At 38.5% G+C, this 26,293-nt stretch overlaps 1 protein-coding gene across 1 annotated transcript in view; it reads right to left on the bottom strand.

Annotated features, from left to right (window-relative positions):
• Positions 1-4,839: 4,839 nt before the first annotated feature.
• Positions 4,840-26,293, bottom strand: part of DCDC1 (doublecortin domain containing 1) — a 145,046-nt gene continuing 123,592 nt past the window's right edge. The window contains 3 exon segments of the mRNA XM_058662276.1: positions 4,840-4,969; positions 7,938-8,101; positions 12,030-12,143. Of these exon segments, the coding sequence (XP_058518259.1) occupies positions 4,840-4,969; positions 7,938-8,101; positions 12,030-12,143 (408 nt within the window).

Raw genomic sequence — 26,293 nt, 5'->3', positions numbered from 1 at the left:
CTTTAAACAATGCCAAAAAATAAATTTTTAAATGTTGTGTAAGGGACAGTTTCTACTAAATGTCATCATAAATTGCACAAGAATGGATGCCAGGATGTCTGATTTGGAGATGGGGTGGGTTTTAAAAAAAAGATTTCATAAATTAATCACAAATCATATAGGACTTACATGATGGGCAGGATTTTGACAGCATTTATTGAATGCCAACTATATGCCAGGCTCCATGCTAGGATATGGCACAAGGGTGACAGAGAAAACCGGGGGGGGCGGGGAGGGTGAAGAAAGAAAGGGAGTGGTTGAATTCCAGGCAGACTGATCCACATGGGCATAATAATAGAAAGCATGGGGTGCTTTCAGGGGAAAAAAATGAACAATCTGGCTTGACTAACACACAAAGAACATATCAGAGAACAGTCAGCCTTGAAAGATAGGTTATGGGTAAATTAAAAAAAACGCATTCATCAAAAATGCATTGTGTGCCTGCCCTACATTCAAGAATATATTCGCACTTAGGAACACGAAGATGTTGGTGTCCTAACAATTTTCCATTTAGTTGAAGAGACAAACATAAAAGCAAATGCCTTTATTAAAGCATAAATGCTAAGAATTCAGGGGACAAAGGGAGAGTTCTGAGAGCTCAAATAGGACCGAGAGGCTTTCTGAAAAACAGAAGGCAAAGGATTAGGCGAGGGATGGTGATGGCTGAGGTGTAACCTGGGGAAAGAACACAGCCACACATCAACTTTACCAAAACGGAGTGCCAGTAATGGTACAGTCGGTGCAGAGAAATTGAGACAAGAATATTGAAAAAGTACGAGATAGTAGGCAAAGACTGGATGAGAACCATGAAGGCCAGAATGAGTCAGATGTAAATTTGTTACTTCAGTAGGCAACATGTTGCAAATAAATTGTTTGAGCAGGGAAAATAGTGCTACAGTTAAAAAAAAAAGTTCCAAAAAGATAATAAATAAATCTTAATGTCAAATGACTTTCAATACAAAAGCATTAATTAGTCTGCCATTTTACTTTCATTTTATACACTCATTTGGAAATGGGATTATAAATATTAGATTCTGCTTTTATAATTATATCATTTATATTCACATGCTTCTTGAAAACCAGTCTTTTTAGCATGAATTTTGATGTAATCAACTGAAAAAGCATTATGGAGAAATTTAAAAAGTGCACTTGGGGCTTTGTGTCATCTGCAATGTATGTTCTAGATAAAGGGTCCGAATCAGTTGACAGGAAGTCCCACTGTCTTTGAGCATCTATCTTGTAGGAGCCTTTTGGTTTTGCTTTTTATGTATTCGAAAAATTAAAGCGTAAGCAGTGAGAATGAGCAACAACCCTACAGAGAGTTTGCCACCTAAGAAAAACAGAAGACTTATTCCTTCTTTACAGACATGTTTAACCTTTCATGGGTTGGCTTGAGGGAAAAAGCCTTCTGTACTGGAAGGATAAATGTTCCTTTGGTATGTTGAACTATAAGACCAAAAATGTCAAATCCTAAAGTACTGAGAAATAACAGCCATCCTAGACTTTCTAAACAGACCTCTGTTACTAATAATGCACTAGTATAAACAAGTCAAACCATAGGACTTAATGACACATTTCAGATCGACCTTTTTTAAAAAATAGGAATTGTTTCAGTTTAGCAGAAAAAAATTCACATCACAAATTGTAAAAACGATTTAGTGTAAAAAAACCTCGAAACTACACAAATGTACTATGTCCAATACATAGACTGCACTTTGATGAATATAACAAATAAAACCTTACCTTGTTCTACAGAAAATCATCCTCCTATCCACCTCTTCAAAGTGATCAGGTATCTGCTGACTGACTGGAAGGTCTTCACAAACTTCCCAGAGCAATAATCTAAGGTGTTATAGTTTCTATAAATTGGGCAAAAGAAAGGTTTTAGAATGTTACCTTACAATAATTTATGATAGTAGGGGTTAGTGGCAAATTCAAAGGATCAATAAATAATTTTTATCTATGGAAATCATCCTCATTAAATTTATATTATAAATACAACAGGCTAAAAATAATAAAGAAGCTCTTTATACTTAGAATAGTTGCATTTACATATCAGTTTAGTATTTTAGGAGGAATCATAGTCTACTGAGTACAAGAAAAAACCACAAACAGAAAGGGTTGGGTTTTGTTCTTAGTACAATTACTCACTTACCTGTAAACAAGCTAAACTTGATTCTAAAAATCAAAATCGGGCCCGGCAGCGTGGCCTAGCAGCTAAAGTCCTCGCCTTGAAAGCCCCGGGATCCCATATGGGCGCCGGTTCTAATCCCGGCAGCTCCACTTCCCATCCAGCTCCCTGCTTGTGGCCTGGGAAAGCAGTCGAGGACGGCCCAAAGCCTTGGGACCCTGCACCCGTGTGGGAGACCAGAAGATGTTCCTGGTTCCAGGCTTCGGATCGGCGCACCACCGGCCGTTGCGGCTCACTTGGGGATTGAATCATCGGACGGAAGATCTTCCTCTCTGTCTCTCCTTCTCTCTGTATATCTGACTGTAATAAAATAAATAAATCTTTTAAAAAAAATCAAAAACAAAATCAAAATCATTTGGCTCAACAGATATATTACAACAAATCATGCAGTATCGTACTCAACAGAAACCAGTCCAAAGATGGGTTATAGCAATGCTTATCAATGCTTTGAGAAATATAATAAGGGTATAATTATTACTATTTCAAATAATCCACTTTAGATTATAGAAAGAAAAATCAAATGGAGTGTAAAAATTAAGCAAATAATCTGACAAAATTATTTTACATTTAACAGGGACAGAGTCACATTGTAGTACTTAATAGCCTAGATCCAATTTGAGTAATTTAAATAAAACAGTATCCACTGAACATGCAGAAGTAAATTACAAAGGACTTGAGAGAATGAAAAATAAACTCACAGCTAGACATTGAAAGGAGAGAGCATAGGCAAATCTAACAACTGGAAAAGATCATGGCAGACAAAATAAGTCTTACAAATGAAAAATACTTGTAAAGCATAAAATGAACTATTTTCTATGCATACAGGGAAACAGAAGAAGAAAAACACATTTCAATCTCACTTGAAAAGTACAAGCAATCTTTAGGGATTAACCTTTTAAGCAACTCCCAAGGAAGTCAGCTGGGAGTGTCGTTCTGCATATTTGGCACAGATGTAGTTAGATGAACTGAGTGAACCTCATGACACTTCTGTGATGGTTCTCTGGAGATGGCCTCTACTCTCAGCCTTTTCATCCATGCAGGAAGGACAGCTATACTTCTTTCAATCATCAAGCGTTAAAGTAAGACAGGACCTAATAGACAGAACACCTAATCCAACATAGCATGAGTATACAAACTCCAGTAAGAGAATGGCTAGTCACGTGTTCCTCCTGAAATTCAAATTAGTTTATTTAAACAAAATTAAGTTTAGCTCTTCAGTCACTCGTTCAAATGTTCAACAGTCACATATCATATTTCCATCATCACAGAAATTTCTATAGGACCAAAGTAGATTAAAGGTGAAAAATTTTTTTTTAATTTTTATTTTGGATGATAGTAGATCAGGGTGTGAAGAATCAAAGATCAGGGAAAAGTGGGTGTGATCACTTTTTCCAAGCTTTCCATTTCTTTTTCCTATATCTAGGGGAGGAGGGAGACAAGGGGAGAAGCCACAACAAGCATCCTAAGCATCCCAGGGGTGAGGAATGGCCACCCAATATTGACCCAGGGTCCTGATGCGCATGTGCCAAGGGTTCTGCACAGGTGGTTTCAATAGTTCTGAAATGTTGTCGATCTCACCAATTCGATCTCCCCAATCACTTTCAATGCCCATTGGCTGACACCGTTGACCTAGAATCTCCATTTTCCCAGATATTTGCTGTCATCTTTGGGCTGGCGAAGTTGTCCAATCTGTTCTCTTCTCCTTCCTCTGCTATGGTACCAGATGTCTTCTAAAGATCCTAGTGGGTTACCATATCCTCTATGTGGATCTGGGCCAGCTGTCAACTACTCCATCTATCCACTGAAGAAGACCAGTTCTGCCACACCCCCAATCCTGGGGCTCATGGACCTGGCACCCACCATGCACGTGAACCCAAGGACCCAGGATAGGGATGAAGATGTTTAAATGATCTGAGTTAGAATCCTGACTACTGTGTGCTGGCTGAGTGAATCTGGGAAAACTACTTAGTCATTCTGTGCCTTGGTTTCCAGCTCCTAAAATTTAAAAAATAAATAAATAAATAAACACCTGGGTATATAGTATAGTTACAAGGAATAATTGGATGAAAGTAATTATTTAAGATAAATAAATTCTCACCTAATTCTTTCATAATTATTCTAGGCCTATAATAGAAAACACCAGTTTTTATTATCTATCTGGCCTGGACAATCACCAGCCCAGGGATAAGAAGCCCACATCCTCTAGTGTCTACTCCCTGCTTTTATTCACTGTCCCACCAAGCCTCAACACATGGCTCTTATTTGAAATACAAGCAAGCAGTCCTACAGAGCACATATGATTCTAAATTTTAATGACTCCATTTAAAATTAGTAACTTAGAGATGACTGATACAAACAGCTTCCACATTTCAAAAAAAAAAATCTGCTTCAGCAAAACAGATTCTAGATTCTGCTTAGTGTCCCACTTGATATTTTTAAAGCTAAATTAGTACGTTTTTCAGGTATTACATCATTATAACATGAGCTAAGTCAATAAATTAATTACATATATAAGGCAGTTAAAAGAATTGTATTTTTTAGTGTTTCAACCCTTTCAATCCAAAAAACCTGACTACAGGTGCTTTTGTTTCAATTAAACACGTGTTAATTTATTTGTCACATCCAGGTTGTAGGACAGCAGCATGATCCCAAAAGGTTTTGTACGCAACTGTAATGCCTGCTCTGTCCGATGGAGTCACTCAGCCAAAGGTCAAATCCAAAACAAGGCTAAAAGGTGATCTGGAAAAAAAGTTTTAAAAAAGAACCCTAAAAACTATGTGCAAAAATGTACATACATACACTTAAATTTTTTTGCACAAATAAGTGATAAAGCATACAATATCAGAGTCAAATGAAGTTAGAAAAAATAAATTTCCTATTACATAGCACTATCATTAGTACCCTATATAGGTCCCCAAATGTACTTTTCAGTTTATTCAGTTGATTTACAACATGTAACTTTAAAAAGTAATTACAAGAATAATAGCAAAGCATTGGTTGAGGAAAAAAACAGTTATCATTCAAATAAATTTCTTTTCCACATGTAAATGAAATGTAACATATTCATAGTCATCTTTGGGAACAACTGTGAATTAATCTTTAATATTTGATTATGAACAACTATTTTTATGTGAGTTCATCCAGTGTTATGCTGACTTGACATTCTATTACATACTATTAGGCACTCTGTTGTATGTGAATTTGGGGATTAAAGACAAATTGAAAACAGATCTACAATAAATGGGATGGTCACTACAAGCCAATTTTCTCTAGACTGATAACAAAGCCTTATCACTTAACTCTGGAATTAAATGATTCAATCACATCACCTGTGCAATCCAATCATCAAAAAATTTAAAATTAATCTAGTCCTGAGAAAACACTTGGACAAACCAAGAATGTGGTACATTTCTCAAGAGATGTGTCTGAATGCTGAGGAGAAAAAAATGGCATGTTTTAGATTTTAAAAAAAAAGTACAATAAATGACAAAATACACTACAAGAAGCTGGCTCACATCCTGGATTATAACAAGATCTAAAGCATCCGTGGGATTCCTATCATGGATTGTACAGCGTGTGGGCTGTGTTGGATACTGTCATGTGGTTGTGCAGAGGATTTGCTCTTTAGTTATGTGACCTGAACCATTTAGGAGAGAAATTTACTGATTGTCCGGAATCACACTTAAATATTTGAGAAAGAAGAGATGAAAGAGAGACGAAACAAATTTGATAAACTCTAAATGACCAATTCTAAATAAAGGATATCTAGGTGTCCCAAGGTCTATAGTTTAAGCTTTTCTGTATAGATTTAAAATCTCTCAAAACAAACAAAAAAACTTATAGAAAATTTTAATTGACTCAAAATGAAAGCATATATTGGCAGATGATTAGTCTGACTTCCCGATATCAATATAGACTAGGCCTGTTTGAAATATTTCCTGAAAATGAATGCACAGTACATACTGTACACCCTGTGAATATATTTTAAACTAGAAAGCAATGACATGTTAGACACATAAATATTAAAAACTCCAAAGGTAGCAAAATGCTGTATTGAGGATCTGGTACTTAATTTTAGATTCAAAAACCAGGGAAAAAAAATGTGTTGTCCAGTTAAAATAAAACACAAGTAAATCTGTGAAAATTATAGACTTCTCCATCTACAAAAATCAGATGATTTCATAATATTCCAGATTACTGGCATTTAACTAGTTATTCTGCAAACATGATCCACTTAGCCAAGAGCAAGTAGTAGTTCTTACAAAATACTATATTAGAATAAACATAACTTCAAAAATAAAAATACTCATTATTTTCACTTCAATAATGACATAAGGTAGAAATAAGAATGACATATTTTTATAAAAATCTGTCCTCATACTTGGAAACGATTGTCCAATCATTCAAGAATTCTTGCCACCTATAAATTCTTTGTTATTTCTATCATTTTAAAAATCATGTTACTAAGGTATATTTTTAAATATACCTGTGGGGAAAAAAATGCTATTTCTAATGATTAAGCTTAATTCCACAAACTAGACAGCATAAGAAATGATAAGCTTTTTAAAATTCCATTCTACTGGGACAGATGAAATTAAAAATTGTAATATGCTACCATAACTTGCTCTATCAACTTCCTATAACACCTTCATGAACTTCTAAGCAGATTTTTCTCTGTATTTAAAATATCGACTATTTAAATATTTAGCATATGCGATCAGCTCCTGCTTTGCTAATATTCAGGCATATTTATGTGGATTACATTATAGTTATCATATGATCAATTATGCTCTGTGTGCAACATTACTTTTCCTTATTCTGGTCTACAGTTAAATAATGAGCTGAGAAAATTTAAAATATGCAGGAAAAGTGCGTTTAAGTTTCCTGACAAGCAATTTTGGGGTTCATCTCAATGTGTACTGCCCAAATACACATGCATTTCCAAGACAGTCAACGTTACAGCACAGCTCATGAGTGTCCAGACACAGAAGCTTCTTTCTTTCTTCAGAAATTCAGGTAATGTTGTGCAGGAATTTACCAATCTACAAAAATTTACACAATGCTCAGCAATACCCAGTAATTATTATGGGACAATGTAAGGCATTTTTGAGGAATATAACTTTGATAGGATAAGGCTTACAAGCTTTACCAATTTATCTTTAACTGTCCTGTCATTGGTGCTTAAAAGGTTAAGACTTTATTTGTGAAAACATAGAGAGATAGTGGGGAATCATGTTGTCTACAGCTTCATAAATCTTGCTTAAGATCCTTTTCAATTACCATCCATTTCTCCTATAAAAAGGGACAAAAAAATAGAGGCGTGGAAACAGGTCAGGGCAGTGTGCGACAATGACAGTGTGATGGGCTTGGGCCCCCCGTGGCGTTTCCATCTGCTATCATTAAGGTGACTACTCAGACATGAACAAATCCCTCGTGCTGTGCTGACAGGCAGACTTCAAGAACTATGACAAGGCATTAAGACAGAAAGTCAGAGACAGAGAGAGGACAAGAGAGAGAGGCACAGAGATCATATTCCACAAACAAAACAATACTGCTTTGCAAGAATGTCCCTTGAAATTTTATTGAAATTCAACATTTTAAAAAAAAAAAATCATAAAAACGTTACCTGGCTCCTCGATTCTTCTTTTCAATGAACTCAGTCCTGGAAAGATTAAAGGCAAGCAGAGAATAAACAACACACGCCTACCTGTATGCTTTACCATAGGACAACCAAAATTATTGTTTATTCTTCAGCAAAGGTGGATTCATAATTTCTTGGCCATGCACCTCGAAAAGCTGGATGGAAGTAAAATGGAGGCCTGGTGGGTTGATGGCAGAACCTTGAAGCCTTTGGTGAATCTTGAGAAGTGACTGGTGGGGGAGGAAAGATGTAGAAGAAGAGATAACCTAAAACGTGAACGTCCGTAATAAACTGTCTCTGCTCTGTAACAAATGAAGTCCAAACAAATGATAATTAAATTCATATAGAATGTTAAAAGAAGTGTGAAATGACAGCAATGTTTAGCTCAGTGTAAGGTAACAAAATGAGCATGTGCTTTTAACCAGCAGGGGGTGCCACAGGCTTGTGATTGAGCTCTGACCCTTTGGCACAGGGACTGAAAGCAGATGTGACGGCCTCACAGAAAGAGCATTTAGCAAACAGCTGAAGCACAGAGTAAAGCTCCTCTTTGATAAGGGTTATGCTTTTCTTGTCTCGGCTACACATTTTGTTGGGAGCTTCCAACTAGGTTCGATTTTTACAATAGGCAATCAGTCTCCAACTAACCTCAGGTAAATAATGGTGGAAACCAGCCCGTGCATATGAGCTAGCAAAAAAAAAAAAAAAAAAAAAAAAAAAAAACGACTTTCTGCCCAAGCCAGTTCACTTAGAACTCTTTTCTGGACGCATCTTAATTAGAGACCCCAGAAAAGCTTGTGAGCGTCTTCAGTAATGGATGTTTTCAAGTTGTGATTCTGACATTATTTTTTTTTTTATTTTTTATTACAAAGTCAGATATACAGAGAGGAGGAGAGGCAGAGAGGAAGATCTTCCGTCGGATGATTCACTCCCCAAGTGAACCGCAATGGCCCGGTGCGCGCCGAGCCAAAGCCGGGAACCTCTTCCAGGTCTCCCACGCGGGTGCAGGGTCCCAATGCATTGGGCCGTTCTCGACTGCTTTCCCAGGCCACAGGCAGGGAGCTGGAAGGGAAGTGGAGCTGCCGGGATTAGAACCGGCGCCCATATGGGATCCCGGGGCTTTCAAGGCAAGGACTTTAGCCGCTAGGCCACGCTGCCGGGCCCGATTCTGACATTATTAAAGTGTGAAGTATAAAATGCTGTCATTTAATGTTTTAAACAACAGCGCTGTCCATGCTTGCTTCCATCCTACATAAAGAGTTTGTGCATTATCAAGATTTTTTTTAAACAGAATTATTTATTTAATTGAAAGATTTACAACCAAAAGGAAAAATAGAGAAATCACCCATCAGGGGGTTTATTCCCTTGGTGGCCACAATGGCCAGGCAGGACCAGGTCCAAGCAAGGAGTTAGGAACATCTTTCAAGCCTCCCATGAGGGTTGCCCAATGCTTTTCCCAGGGACCTGGATAGGAAACAGAGCCACTGGGACATTAACTGGTACCCATACAGATGTCAGTACTGCAGGCAGCAATGTTATCCCCTACGCCACAGTTCTGCTCCCATCCCCATATGGTACTTTAAGATGTCCTTTCTTTCTCATCCATCACCTTTGTCTCGGTGGTTCTGCTGCCTCCTCTGCATCTTGTAGCTATCCATCACCCTCTTCTCTCCTTTCTGTCACAGGCTTCCTTTTCTTCTCTCCCTTGTCAGTTCATGTGTCTCAATTTCTTGCTGCTCCATTATGCCTGCACAAATGTGGATACAGTCGTGTTCTTTTATTGCCTGACTGTTGCTCAGAGATTCCCTTAAAAAAATCTCTTTGTGCTAATCCTCATTGAAGGTTTATTACAAAGTGCTAAATGTCAAGGTTCAAGGAAAGAAAGGAAACTTGCAGTCCTGCCACACATCTCACACGCCACTGATGGGTTATAAACTGTTGACTATATAGAATATTTTCTTTGGTCAGTAATTATGTCTATAATATACCTAAATAGTTTCTGGTAAGAATTAGTATCTCCAACTTTAGTGCTTCCATCAGCCCTCCAATAGCCAGATTTCTCTCTCTTTTTTTTCTTTCTTTTTTTAGTTTAAAGGTTCAAAAAGACTAAAAATGGTGGCATATTTCTTTTCGTTCACTAAAATGAATACTTCCTATCCAATAGGGCCATATTCTTTGATTAAGAATTATTATCACTAGGCAATGGTTTAAAACAGTATTTAAATGCTGCTACAGTATAATACAGGATATTACTGTCTAAAATACAATCATCTATATTTGAAGATTTACTCCCTGCCACATTAGAAACATAAAAGTTGTTTTGAAATTTATGCATTGCATTTCCAAAGCCCCACATTTTATTTCTATGTGGTCTCAGCCCTAGAGCTTTCTTCTGTTGCTATTATTTCTGAAAAACATGTAAATCTTTTTAAATCATAGGGGTTTTACTTTACAGGCATCACCTTTGTGGAAAGTGAAAAGATACAAAATGTTTAAGGTCTGGCCCAGGGTAGAACTGTGTGTGCATAAGAAATAAGGTGCGTGGTTGCCGCAGGATGTGAGCATCTGACCATTTAACCACATCCACTTTCATAGGAGTTGCGGTGCAATCTCTATTTTCCTCAACTTGGTGACAGACTGCATATAAAGTGTTCAAAGATGAGCATTCAACAGCCTACAGGAGGTAAGGGCTTCCATGCCTTTCATCACCAGGGCATTGGTTAAGACTGGGCTGTGGCAACAAAAAATTGTGATAATCTTCACCCGTTTATCTTTAAAGCTATCATCACCAGGCCTTTATAGGATAAGAATTTGTCCAGGGAGCTGAGGATACATCTCAGGCTAGTGTCTCAGACAAGTGACCACACAGGGAACAGTCATGCTCAAATGTCAATGTGATTTACAACGCTCCTATTTAGAGTATTTCCCCCCAGAACTTTTTGCATATAGAAGTAAAGCATAATTTCAATGTGTGCCATAAATCAACAAAGTTGCTATAGAAAAACATATTCCTACATAAGATCATATAATTGCCATCTTGGATATTAACAGGAACCCAAAAGTAAAATGTCCATAGTAAAAAAAAAAAAAAAGATGTTCAGAAAATTCTAGGTGGTTTGTAAGATCAGGGATGTGAAGGTTGGAAAAGAAACCAGGCACATCTTGGAATCTTTCTCTAATCAATAAAAGTTAGATTTCCCTCTGTCACTTCAGAGTTCAGTTAGGAATCCAATGAACGTCTTCCAGTTCATGTGTAACTTCTTTGATTGGCTGTAAAGCTCAGGTAATGGAGACGACAAGAGAGAGGTGAGACCAAGAGTACTGAACTGAAGGGGGAGAAAAGAGAGCAGGCTTCTGAACAAAGGCAAAGCAACAGAGTCCAAAACACTGATGTGCGCTCACTCGGGCGCATAACCCCAATTTGTACACAACAGGGTGTTCAGTGTTCTTTTATGCAAGACAAAGACCCAAAATAAAGACCCTTAACTGGTTGGTTCTGCCTGAGAAACATCCCAATTGTCTGGAAAATAGGCAAAGGTAAGAGTGTCTAAGATAAACCAGCTGGACTTGCTCACAATGAGCAGGGAAGACCGGGCTGCAAGTTAAATGACTCAGGGTGCAGAGGTAGGAAACATTCAGTCTGCCTGCCACAGAAGGCCCACAAAATCATCTGTAGGCAACTTATAGACAGGACTTGCAGTTCAACACATCTACAGAGGGTTAATTATTAAGCTGTTCACTTTATATGGCCCACAAGCAATGTCATAAATATAAAGATGACCCTTGGTTAAAAAACAAAAAGCAAAAAAAAAAAAGTTCTCTATCCCTGAAGACTTGGAGCATACCCTTCACTGAACATCATGCCACTTCTGTGTAAATGAACAACACCCCAATATAACAAAAGCAGGCCAGGATAACAAAATCTGCATACACAAATTTCCAAATTGAAGTTTAGGTCCTTTTAGGGAAGGATCCTCAAGTTAATACCACACAAAAGTGTGACAGCCTCAAGAATTTAGCAGTCAAAATTTAGAATATTTCTGTTATTAGATCAGCAAATGGTTGATATGCTGTAAACAACTCTAAGATTCAGTTGTCACAATTAATTATAAGTAACTTGGAAGACAACTGTAATTAGTCCTAAGCAGTCGGTAAACTCACTTTTTCCAGCACAGTGCCAGCTTGGGTTGGGCTATCAGAACCCAATTCTTTTCTTTTTTTTTTTTTACTGGTGCAAACAGAGATCTTTCCAGTGTCTTTGTCATTTTCAAATACCTGAGAAGTAAACATATTCAAAGATAAACTGCTTGCACACAAATACACATGCTATTTGTATATTGTCTGTCCGTATATGTAAGTATGTACAAAGGCAGATAATTTTTGTTTTGCAAAGCAGTGTGTCAGCTGAGTGTCGTGTGTGTGTAGGAACTCTGCAAACCAAAAAGTGACTGTATCAAGGCATGCAAGTAAATAATAGACAATTTAAATCAATGGTGCTAAAAAAATACTGTAAGGAGCCTGCATCCCCATTTGGTTTTAGCGTCCTATCTGACTGGCCGTTATTTGCTAGAGAAATCCTTAAAATAGAAGAAAACCTGGAGATTAAAGGAGGAACCAATGTCCACAGTACATGTTTAAATGGAACAAGTGTCAAAGATAGGTCAGCCAGCCATCAATTAACCAGCTCATTTCATTCCTCTGCCAAAACATAGAACCAGAAATTATGTGAGAAATGTTTGACTTTTATTAAAAATGTATCAATGTGCAGCTCATTTTTTTAACTCACTAAAAGGAAATTCAATCTGACAGATGTATTGCATAACAGTACGATGGAAGTCATCCATATTAAGTGCATATATCCAACAAGTTGTTGAAAACAGAGATAGAATTCATAACATTGCATTATGCAACACTAGCTGGGGGAGAAAAACATACCAGCAAAACTTCTGGTCAAAAAGATTCAAATAAACCAGTCCCAACAGAACGGCTCCACCAGAGTGAACACAAACCCTCTGACCACACTGGGGATCCATGTGGCCGTGTTTGTCACCAGGCAAGAAAGGAGCAGGCCTGGGGAGGCCTGATGAATAATTTAAATCCTTGCTTTCCTTTTTTTTTTTCTCGAAAGTTCTTTTCTTTCTTTTTTTCATATATCTATCACATAGGTGTAGTCACCTTTTGCATTTCTACTGGTGACAATTTAAATTGCTCTTAATTTGTCTTAGCCAGTTGGAATTACAATGTATTTTGGGAGCATTTCTTGAGCCTTTAGGCCAAAAAAAAAAAAAAAAATTTTTTTTTTTCAAGGCAATCACATAAAGATTGGAAGTTTCATTCCACTCAGTGGTTTTCCTTGAGCTACTGATAGTCCAGTGGAGACACTGCAGCTCTTAGCACTGGTGCGTTGATACTCCACACACCACAGATCTCTTTCCCTAACGGCGATTTTTTTTAAAATCACTTTTCCTAGTACAGATGCAATTCTAAACAAGCCAACTCTACTTTTACAAAACCAGAAAACCCAGCTGCTGCCTGCAAAGAAAAATAAATAATGTGGAAGAATTTTACTATTCCATGAATCTCATTAGGTACCTAATTTGGAACAAAATTCCTTAACAACAAGCAACATTTAGCAATGAAGGTCACAACTCTAGGTAGCACATACTCTGCCAGGTTAGTGTTGTCAAGGCTCAGATTGGAGAACTTACTGATGTTCCTTTGTCGAGACTTGCTAGACATGGAGTCAGAGTGCAGCAAATTATATTCTAGGAAACAGCAGTGGGACTGTTAGTTGCCAAACTGAGAAAGCAGAGAGGACTTGGTCAACACCTAACACCTCCATTAGCTCACTGCTTTGTTCACTACCAACAATACAACTTCCCATCTGGATCCAGAAATGTGTTCTCAAAAACCAAAGAAATTGGCCATGACCTCCAAAACTGCAATGGCAGAATACAAAAGGAGGCATTGTTGGGTTTAAGGAAAAGCCTAGGTCCTAAGTGGAAAGAAGGCTGCCTCCACTAAAAATGTATGATGTGTTTTGGCTGTCCACAACTATAAAACTCTCCAGATTCAAATCCTGAGAGTCTATTTTTCTTAAGGCTTCACTCTGGGCTTTAAGCTCTGTTGTGTTTTTCTCTCCTTGGCCTCAGGAGTATTTTCATTCCTAATTCTGATATTTAAACAAAAAACAGATCTCCAAACAGAGAACTATTTCTACTACTGATGTTATGAGAAAATTGAAAAACAAAACCTTTACTTTCAAACTACCTGATCGTTTGCTTAACAAAGAAAGAAAAAGGTCACTGCCTTGGCTTCCCAGTGACTGCAAGGGTTCAGCCCGCTGAGGCTCTGAAATTACTCTTGGAGTGGGCCAAGAAAAAAAAAAAAAGCTAGCTGGGACTAGCTTTGGATTCCAAGGAGTAGGTTCCTAGAACCCCCCAAAATAATGATCCAGATCCTCTTGAAAAATATGGTAGCTAAATGGTTATTGAAGCAACACACAGGACTAGGAATTTATTTCAATGACCCAAGTTACACAAAATAAGGAAATATTTCCCATGCACTGCAGTCTTTCTGTTGTCCCTCATATTGGCTTTTCTTGAACATGAATAAATTAGATTAACACTCATGTTTCATTGTAATGTAAATCAATCCTTTCATTCAACATATTTGTTGATATATAAATACTGAGGGCCTGCCATGTGCTGAAGCAGCGTTCAGGTACTTAAAATACCTAGTAGAGTGAAGTTCCTGTTCAGGAGGCATTCAACCTCTGCTGAGTTAGAGAGAGAGAGACACTATACACAATCAACAGACACATAAAATGACACAGCACAGTCAGGTTATATTCGGATCATGTGGGGCCAGATGGTCATACAATCTGGTGAGTCTTCTTTAAAACAGGAATGCAAAGCTACATGTGAAATAGTCAGTAATATTTTCTCTAAAGAGACTAGCAAGTTAATTTTGTCATCACTTTAACATGGTGAATCAAATTGTTTTTTGTTTTTTCACTACTAATTAGAAAAGTTTTCTCAGCATCACAATTTTATTGGTGATTTCATAAAAATCCTTTGGATTGATGTCAAATTTGGGAAAACTTCGGTTAGAGTTCTTTAAAATATGAGTTGCAAAATGGGAAAGAATGTATTGCAAACCAATTGACTACATTAATTTTGCTCCATGTTTTTTTTTCTCCATGATCCAAATCCACCTGCATTTTAAAATTTAGCTTATTTTTTATCCAATTTTTAAATAATTATTTTACATATTTTAAGGGCAGGGCTATAGAGAGAGAGAGAGAGAGACAGAGACAGACAGACAGACAGACAGAGGGCAGTCTTCCATCTGCTGATCCTTTGTCCCAATGCCACAATGGCTGGGGTTAGCCCTTAGGCCAGAGTCAAGAACCAAAGATTTGCATAGGTCTCCCACATTGGGCCATTTTTTGATGGTTTCCCAGGAGCTGGATCGTTAAGTAAAGGGACCAGGACTGAAACCAGCACACACAGAGAATGTTGGCACTTCAGAGAGTAGCTTTATGCACAATTCCACAACACCAGCCCATTCTTATTTGAAAAGCAGAGACAGATAGTGAGATCTCCCAGTTACTGAGTCAGTGTGCAAACTTGTGTAACAGCCAGTGTCAGGTCAACCAGCCAATTACCAGGAATACAAATGAGGTCTTCCATATGGGAGGCAGGGACTCAACTACTTAAACTACCAACTCTCTGGAGAAGATAGAATCTGAAGTGAAATCTAGACACTCTAGAAAGCAATGTGGGCATTCTATGTAGGGTCTAAACTGCTGGACTGAATGTGTCCCTGTTCCCACTCCTAACCCCCGCATACACACACGTGCTCTTGGTGCCAGAAACTTTAACATAAGCCAGAAAGAAATAAAGGAAGGGTTTTGGTGCAGTGGTTAAGACACCTCCATTTGAAATGTTCACATTCTACATCCCTGAGTTCACATCTTGACTCTTCTCCTAATGCACACTCCAGGAGGCAGCAAATAATGGCTCAAGCAGTGTGATTCCCACATTCAAGTGGGGTGCAAGGGTTGAGTTCAAGGCTCCTGGCCTCAGCCTTGATCTGTCTCAACTATTGCAGACATTTGAGGTGAGAACTAGTGGGGAAGATACCGCTCTCTTTTTTCCTTCCCATACTCTTTCTCTCCCTCCTTCCTTTTCTCCCTGTTTCTCTCTGTCATTTGAATAAATAAATAAACAAATAAATAAATACAAAAAATACTCCAGAAGAGAGAGAGGGAAAGAGAAAGCAATATACTCTATATCCACCAGATTCTATGCATATTCCTGGAAAATCTTCTAACACCAAAGTTAATTATACAGAAATATAATTGCAAAGTACTAATTACATTCCATTATGCCCAAACTAAACATAGCCCTAACTCAGTTTTCCCTTCGTTTTACTTCGAAAATGACTGCAGTCTCTTCAGCACTAGCTGGTACATGGCATCACATGAAGAAGAGGAAATCAGAGTGGAAAGAGATAATGATCTCAAGCAAACATAGTTAAAATATTGGGCTTAGCGGCTGGAGTCTGCTTTGCATGCACCAGGATCCCATATAGGTACAGGTTCTTATCCCAATGGCCCCACTTCCCATCCAGCTCCCTGCTTGTGGCCAAAAAAGATTCCTGGCTTCTAGCTTCAGATCAGCTCAACTCCAGCCATTTTGGTCACTTGGGGAGCGAAATAGCACATGGAAGATCTTCCTCTCTGTCTCTCCTCCTCTCTGTGTATCTGACTTTCAAATAAAAATAAATAAATCTTCAAATATGTATATGTAGATAGACATCACATTTGCAAATTTAAGTGACCATGGAAAATCGCACGTGGGAGGTGAGAGGTAAGGGAGTTAGACAAGCAGATAGCTGACTACAGGTGCTGGTACCTTTTACAGCAAATACAACGCACATGTTCAAGGAACCACCTAGAAGTTATTAAGACTAAAGTTACAGAGAGGGATAGTAAGTAAATACAAAATCCAAGGAGTATGATCGGGTGGGGAGTAAAATGGTGAATTATGGGAGGTTTTGAAACAGAAGTAACAGCATCTGAATTAATTTCTTAAAGGATCATTAAGACAGGTTGAGAATGATTAAAGAAGTTAAAGATAGTTTATGGTATGGATGACAATGGCTCTAAGAAGAGAACTAGCAATGGGTATGATAGGAAATGCTCAGTTTTTGTTGTTTATTTCAGAACTGTTAATTTTTTTAATTAACTGTGGGTTTTTTCTATTACTGTGGTCACTAAACAGGCAAGTGTGGTCCTTTAGCCAGGCAAAGCTAATATATCTGAAATGCAATTTTTGCAGGCATGATAGCTTTATTTATAAGTGCAACTAAATAAATATAAACATAATTATTCAGATAAGGAACATAAAAGAGTTCACAAAAAAATCAATTAAAATGTAAGTATATTTTGGCTCAAAGATATTTGGGATCTATGTATAGCTTTGCCTATCATATGCATTTTCCCTGAATGCTTCGCAGTATCTTGGTATACGATATTTGTGAAGGTATAAAAATACCAATGGAGAACAAAATAACTTTTTATTTTTTGTGAAGATGCAACAGACACTGTAAGGAAAGCTGACCTGAGTGGGGAGTTAGGAGTCACTGTGGTCCTTTCTTGGCTAAGTTTGTCTGGCATCATGCATGACATCTATTGAAGGGCTGTGTAAGGCCTGTTCACTGTCATTAACTGGCCTTGAATGTTGTGAGTCCTGTTAAAAGCTAGCTGTGGGGGAACAGCAGGCTCCCCAACTCGCTTCCACTGCTGGGCACACCGCCCAGGGAGGTCTCCAGTGTGTGAGCAGAAGGCCAAGCAGTAAGCTCCAGAATGCCTCAGGATGCAATGCTGTCAAGAGGGAGTAATAAGAAAATGACACCGCAGCATGTAGCCAAAAGTTGGGAGGCTGAATGCTAACAGGATTTGTTGACTGCTGAAGGAAAGAAGTGTAAAATGACCGCACGAATGGACCTGGCCTATTTCAGGTGAATGTAGTCAATTATGTCTAAATAACACTGACTTGAATATTGTTTTCAGCTGAGTGACCTGATAGCAGGTCCTGATACCAAAATTTGCCTACTGGAAATTTACTGAGGGGAGTGTTCAAGACAGCACTGGTGAGGTAGTGAGGAGCTGAGTGGACAGGGGTGGGTGAACTGTGATGCAGTTGCAACAGCAGCCTCTGGTGGGAGTGTTGGAAGTGGGATGGCCCTTTGGCAGGAAAGGGATTTGTGGCAAGGCAACACTGCCACAACAACCAGGTGAAGGCTGCCTCCAAAGTGGGAACCTAATCTTGGGAGAAGAACTTTTATACTGAGGACAGTATCCAAGAAGGTGGTAGCTGTGACAGCTGGGGGGTAGGAATGGAAGTGAAGGGTGGATCAGTCCTGAAGCAGGGACCAGGACATGTGGCTCTGCATCAGCTATACACACGCGAAGTAACGCAGTGCTGAACACACTATCATATGCATGAATAACTCAATACTCAAAACAACCAGATTTTACACATGAATCTGAAACAGGTTCAATGACTTCCCCAAGGGAAATCTACTATAAAGGGGCAGGAAGATGCTTGGAAATCAAGCCCGAACATGTTTTTCATCACAACTTTTATTCATATGTCTAGATTTAGAGGTTCTAATATAAGAAAATTGATACAAAATATCTTACAGACATGAAAAGATATTTTATAGTGAAAGATTCTTTACCTAAATCAAGGAATATGAAAAAAAAAATGAAATAGTTTCTGCTTTGTGAGAAGTTAATCAACCACGAAAAAAAAACTTTACTCAGTCATAGTTCAAAGTCATTTTTGAAGGCAATTGTAACAAAGTTAACATTGTACATAAATTAGACTACCATGACTTTGTCATTTTTATAGACTTGCAAAATTATTTCTTGGATATTGAATAGCTACATTTTCTCTATTTTCTCAATTATATGATATAATACAAATGAAACCATAAACATGTCAAATCTTAACAGTTAAAGTGGCAATCACAAAGCAAGTACTAAAATTAAGGGTTTCAGGCAATGAAAATTTAATAATGAATTAATATATTTATACTTTATGTAGGAAAAAGTGTTTGGGGGTCAGTGCTATGGTGCAGAGGGTAAAGTCAAGAGGGACACTGGAATCCCATGCGGGAACGGGTTGAAGATCTGACTGCTCTACTTCCGAACCTGCTCCATGCTAAAGTGCCTGGGCAAACACTAGAGGATGAGCCAAGTGCTTGGGCTCTGCACACATGCAGGAGACCTGGAAGAAGCTCCTGGCTCCTCACTTGAGATGGACCCAGCTGCAGTCATTGTAGTTATTTAGGGAGTGAACCAGCATATGGAAGTCAGTCTGTCTTTCTCTCTCTCTCTCTCTCTCTCTCTCTCTTTCTCTCAGCTGGGGTTGGCCTAGGTCAAAACCAGACACTTGGCACTCCATCTGTATCTCTCCTGGAGGCAGAAGCCCAAGTACTTGGACCACCCTCAGCTACTCTCCTAGGTACATTAACAGGGAGTTGAATCAGAATTAAAGAAACTGGGATTGAAATCAGCATTCACGGAAGAAGCCAGTGTTGCAAAAGGCAGTTTAGCTGACTCCAAGATTGTGATTTTTCAATCTCAGCTCTCTGGAACCCCTCAGAGAACCTGGGCAGGACAGGTGGATGTGTGTTCCAGGTAGGTTCCAAGTTGGAGGTTGCATCTGTTGAGAATCTGTGAGATCACAGATCTCTGACTTCACAAGTGGTAAACCCTATTTTTCTGTATTTTACCTAGTGGATTTGAAATACCAGCTTAAAGCTCAAAAAATAATTGTCATCTAAAGGCTGTCTTGGAAAGTGTTGTATTTTCGGTTTCTTAAGAGCAAGTTTTGGAGGGCCCAGCATGGTAGCCTAGTGGCTAAAGTACTTACCTTGCACATGCCAGGATCCCATATGGGCAACAATTCTAATACCAGCAGCCCTGCTTATCATCCAGCTCCCTGCTTGTGGCCTGGGAAAGCAGTCAAGGATGGCCCAAAGCCTTGGGATTCTGCACCCACAGGGGAGACCCAGAAGAGGCTCTGGGTTCCTGGTTTTGGATCACCTCACTTCTGGCTATTATGGGCACTTGGGGAGTAAATCAGCATGTGGAAGATCTTCCTCTCTGTCTCTTCTCCTCTCTGTTTATCTGACTTTCCAATAAAAATAAAATGACCCCTGCCTGGAGACTTTAAAAAAAAAAATAGAGCAAATTTTGGCGACAGAGAGGCAGTAAGATTGGTGGGTGGGAGCAGGAGTGAGAAAGGGAGGGTAAAGAGTTCTGTAAAATGGGTTTCTTTCGCCTCCCCTGCCCTCGGAGAGTGGGCCTGCATTCCTTCCTTTAAAATATGTAAAATTACACTTCAAGGTGTTGTTACGGTGTTAGAATTTTTGCATTAACCCATTTCTACTAACAAAGTAGAATTCCCCCCAAAAAAGGCATATTGTTCTATGAAAACCATCTATAGTTATAATTCTTGCCAATTTTAATATGTGAAGATGTTCAAAATCATGTAGAAGACAATGGCAAGGCAGATTTGCTTGTCTGCATGTCCAATGCCAAGTAATTGCAGTAAGCCATTTATGAATCAGATTATCTCAAGGAGAAATGGAACAAGAATTTCACTTTAAATTAAATATCTGAAATCACATTTCATTTGGATTTAAAAATCATGTATATTGATTATGTTAGTAGCTGAATGCAAGCTGATAATACTTTATAATATATCAGCATTTTGTAAAGGTTTTGGAGGTTTCTGGGCAAAGTATATTTCTTTTTGTAGCAAGATAGGAGGGCTTTGCTAAGAAATGCAGAGTCATAGACGCCTCAAATTCTATTTTACCGCAAGAAATGAACATTATAGGATTAAATATGAGCCAACTCAGCAAACTTTCCCAGATTCTCATTTTAGGGTGAAACGCTATACTTTTAATGTGATATGTCTTATAGTAAATATACCTTTATATATAACTTCTCCTTAATATAAGTGAGCATTGTGAGTAACTGAAACTTATACAAAAGCTTACTATCTGCAACAATGCATTTTAAGAAATAATCCATTTTAAGAATCATAAATTACAAAACAATTACCAAAACTATAGGTAGAACCTTATGTATGTGTAAATGTTTCGCTTCATTTGTGCTGACGAAAAAATGTGCATCCATTTAAGTTCAAATGAGAAATTTCGGCTTGATAATATTCACGGAGAGTTGGGCTAACATAGATGTCAATGGATAATCCAGGGAACAGGAACATATGCAGGAAGGGAATATCAACTACTTGAGCATATCAAATACTCTGTGAAAAAGCTAATTGAGAGGTAAAAACAAATTAACTGCTATGGAGAGGGACAATCTCCCTGAGAGAGAGTGTGTGCCTGCAAAGTAAGGTTCAGTGGTTGCATTTAGTCTGAGTAACTGCTGGGACAGTAATACAGCTCTGGCCCGAGGACTTTCCCTGCTGACTGCCCACCTGGCAATTCTCTGGGCACCTTCTAGGATGTCAGGACCGCACAAGGAAAGCCTGTTCCATTACAACAGGCACTGCGTGGGAGCAAACGCCCGGACCAATTGCTCTTCCCCGATTCTGATAGAGACGCTGTTTTTCTCTTCAGCAGTTCTAGGGAAAGAAGATTGTCCCTTCCTTCACATGAAGGTTTACACCTGGCTGCAGATGCCTGTCAGGAAATAGGCCAGGGAGAATACATTGGTAATTTTTCCCCAAAAAAAGACACAAAGGGGAGAAGTGCTGAAGTAAGGAGAGGAATAGCACCAGAAAAAAACTCATTGAAGGATTTTAGTTCCTGCTCCCACTTAGCCATCCCATGAGATGGTGAAAGGCATTCTTGGCAACTCAGTTGCTTTACTTTTAGAATAAGCCACCAATATTTACCTAATGCAGTAAAATTCACATATGCATGGGGATTATATCCATCACATTTTCCCCAGTGTTTAATGATTATTCTAGAAATCACAATGACCTTGAATATTCTAATTTTGCAACTGTAGTCATAATTCTTTTCCAAATGAAGATCAAGTTGTCAGGTTTTACTGCTTGCACCTAGCCATATTGCAAAACTGTTGTCCCAATATTTACAGTAAAAATGGATAACAGAGAAGTTTAGAGGTTATAAATACATATTTGATAAATGCGGAATGTACAGAGGAAATAAGGACACAATTGCATGTAGAACAGTAAAGAAGTTTTCTCATGCCCACCTGCCAAATAATCTTGCCACAATGTTATGATGAGTGGAACTCAGTTATCGCTATCTACTAATTTATGATTCTTAATAATTAAAAAAACTTTTCATTATTCCAGATTGATTGTTGGGGAGCTTTTTTACTTTCAAAATGACTACAAAATAGAATGCAAATCTCAAAAGGTTTATGGTGCTCAAGTGCTACTGATACAGTAAGTTCAAGTATTCATAGAATGGGTAAAGCCAATAGGATTTTGTGGCCAAAAGTCAGCATCGTTTATCAGTCAAATTAGTTCACTTCCTAAATAAACAAACCTGTACATGAAAAATGGTGCAATTTTAGTACAAAGCTGGTAGGTTGATACACAATGGTTTACTGTCTTCAGAAGGTATCATATTATAATTTGAAGAAAACAGTCATGGGCTTAGTCCAGAACAATGTTCCTTGCTTCTCTGAATCGCCCCACAGTCCTTGGCATGGTGCCTTGTGTACAATGTGTATTTGATAAGATGTGGATTTCCTGGGAGACTCACTTAAAATATTCTTTTTTTTACTACTACTGTAAAAATAATATTTTAAAATGTTGGATATACAATACCCAAGAGGATGAACTGGATATTGGACAAAGATCTTGTATCCTCAGATTATCTCTTTAATAAAGTTCAAATTTCTTTATGCTATAAAAGTATCCCATAACCAATCAACATAAAACAAAACAAATTTTTAAGAATCTCTATATCACAGCCCTCTGGGTTTTTTTATATCCCAGTAACTAAGTTTCATAATATTTCCATCTTTCATAACCAGACTGAGTTTATTTTAAATTAATGAAGATTAAGCATCAAGTCCCTTCATTTTTGCAAGTCCTGAAAGTGTTAGAAGTTGTCAATGGAAGAGAGAGAGGTCAGATGCCAATTAGGAAGAATTTGTATTTATTTCTCATCAGCTGCCTTAAAAAGAGCCCCAGCAGGAAGAACTTGAATTTCCAAGGCTCCTTTAATTTATTGTGTGATTTACTTTCTCATCCTGAATATCTGCAATAAGATTTAATTTTAAAGTGAGCCCTTGCTTTACCTGAATTTCTGGTTTTCAAATTTTACAAGATCTAAGCCTCTTGGAAACTAGCTCTTCCTCCACTGGCAGCAAATGGAAGACAACCCACAGGGCATCATTGACCAAATGTGTGTGAAAAGCACTAATTCCAGAGAATAGGCATGCTGGTACTCCTCTTCCACTCCCTTCCCCGTGCTTCCGCCCACCTGCTCACACTTCATATCCTCTTGCTCATCAATTCTGTCACAGTCCCCCACCCTCAGAGTGGTTTTCCCACCCACCATCCTCTGCAGATTTGCTAATACCCTTTCCTATCAATCCTTTCTTTCCTGCTCTCCCAGGGATATGCTAACATTTCTGACAGCATCGCCATGGGAATGAAGAGGAGGAGTTGCAAGGCGAGAACAGGACTAGGAAGACAGGAGCCACTGAGGCTTGGTCAGAACAGATGTTCTCGTACTGCTCGGGGGTGGTGGCAGTGACAGGGGATATGCAGTCAGAAAGGTTTGGAACAATAGGAAATTGTTCTAAAAACTTGTTGCCTCAAGGACTTCACAGATTACTAAGCACATTATGTGTAACTTTAGAAAGTCAAAACAATGAGAAATCTCACTACATAGAAGGGGCTGTGATGTGCAGGCAGGAGAATGTCTCGGGACCACAGTTCTACACACTGTGATTGTGACCACACGGGCATATGAATGCATATGAAAATGCCATGTAAAGAAAGAAAATGTCATGTAGGAACCATACAATTAAGGGCAATTGACTTTTTTTCCTAAAATTCCTCAAAAGTTGGTATGTTATATTTTCAAAATGTCTGTTACTCAAACAGTAGTAGGCATATCTAGCTTTAGGCATTTTTTTTTTTAAGTTTTTCCCTTGGCATGCTCTTTTAAACTCTGTGCTGAATTATGCCATGTGATTGTAAGAATGGGACTAGGAAAAAAAGAAAAAGGAAAAAAAAGCAAGATGTGATGTGTCCTTTTATGAATTAACCTTCTAACATTAAGACGTCACTAAAACTTGCTATTTAAAGATGATCAAGGAAAAATATTATGAGAATGAAATACACACCAGAAAGGTGAAGGCAGGGGTTTTTAATCACATCCTGTCTCAATTTCCTGGTTTAGAACCACTTCACTAAGAGAAGATGATGGCTGTAGTAGATTGTTCTGAAAGTTGAGTTATAGGCTTCCATGTATATATACATACAGCAGAGTGACAGAAATCGTCAAATGATTAGAAGATTAGACAGATGATTATTGGAGCTGCTACTTTGGCACACCAAGCAAAGCAATTACCTGTAGTGGCGGTATCCCATACAGTCACTGGTTCAAGTCCCAGCTATTCCAATTCCCATTCAGCTCCTGGCTAATGCACCTGAGAAGGCAGTAGAGGATACAGCCCACGTGTTTGGGCTTCTGCTCCAGGAGAAGCTCCTGGCTCCTGACTTCAGATTGGTTCAGCCCCAGCCCCTGCAGCCATTTGGGGAGTGAATCAGCAAATGGAAATCTCTGTCTTTCCCTCTCTTACAAAACTCTGGCCTTTCAAATAAATAAATAAAGCTTTAAAAAAAGGATAGTTTTCCTATTAAGTTCTTATCAGACTCCAAAGTTTAAAATGAATAGAAAGGTCCCGGTGGCGTGGCCTAGCGGCTAAAGTCCTCGCCTTGAACGTGCCCGGGATCCCATATGGGCCCCGGTTCTAATCCCGGCAGCCCCACTTCCCATCCAGCTCCCTGCTTGTGGCCTGGGAAAGCAGTCAAGGACGACCCAGAGCACTGGGACCCTGCACCTGCGTGGGAGACCTGGAAAAGGTTCCTGGTTCCCGGCTTCGGATTGGCTCAGCACCAGCCATTGCGCTCACTTGGGGAGTGAATCATTGGACGGAAGATCTTCCTCTCTGTCTCTCCTCCTCTCTGTATATCTGACTTTGTAATAAAAGCAAATAAATCTTTAAAATAAAATGAATGGAAAACAAAGTTTTATTAGAGCTACTCCTTGCAGTCATGAATGGATATTCTGCACAGTACATGACATGCCAGAAGCTGGATAAAGCCCACAGCGAGTTAGCGGAACTGTTAGTGAAGGACATTGTAATTTGTTTACCATACCACATCATTGATACATACTTTCAAAACTTCAGTTCTTCACATTATTCATAATGTAGCAGATAAAGAAGCTTCACGCTTCACATTTAATCTATATTGTGATTTTTTTTTCCCATTTTGTGCTTAGGCCAGAAATCAGCAAATTTTTCTCTAACGGGCCAAACAGTAGCTATTTTGGGTTTTTCAAGTCATGTATTCTCTGTTTCAACTATTCAACTTTGTTGTAATGAGAAAATAGCCATGGACAACACACAAATAAGTAAATGTGTCCATATTCCAGTAACACATTATTTTCAAAGCCAGGCCAATTCACCCCATGGCCTGTGATTTACCACTCCCTCATCTAGACGACTAATTAAATTTCAAATCAAGCCCCCTTTATAGGCTTTGCCAATTTCTGTTGTAACCACCCTAGCAAATTTTGCATCAACAATAAGCCATCAAGGAAAATAAGTTTGAGAAGAGATAAAAACACTCAGTTACATAATATGTATGCCTAACAAACACAATAGGCATGGATGTTTTTAAGAGAATAGTAGCAGTAAATAAAATAATTAGGCTATGAAGATTATGTTTTAGTCCTGTTGGATATCATCTACTTAATTATAAGTCTATATCAATTTTAATAACAACTATGCTTAACAATAGCTCACAAAATACCTGAAAATTTTGTGAACAGACAGTGCTCACAGTCTGAGATATGAACAGAAGCCTGCACATGTACCGGAAGCTAGAACCTCAGACTGAACAAACTCTGTGGGGGAGAGGACACTGGTATTTTTACAAGGTACCTATATGGATCTAACACACTCAGGATTGAAAACCACTGCGCAAAAACCTAGTGGTAAGGCTGGTATCCAGGGTTTTGGAGATGTGGAAGAGAGATGGATTCACTGAAAGTAGATGTTCAAGGAGAAAAACAGAGCACGGAAGAAGACCTAAATGGAGCTGAATAGCTCATATCAAAAACCCAAAAAAGGTTAATGTTGGGTAGAA

Source organism: Ochotona princeps, chromosome 4, assembly GCF_030435755.1.
Source record: "Ochotona princeps isolate mOchPri1 chromosome 4, mOchPri1.hap1, whole genome shotgun sequence".
NCBI lineage: Eukaryota > Metazoa > Chordata > Mammalia > Lagomorpha > Ochotonidae > Ochotona > Ochotona princeps.
This window is presented reverse-complemented; position numbering and strand designations above follow the sequence as displayed.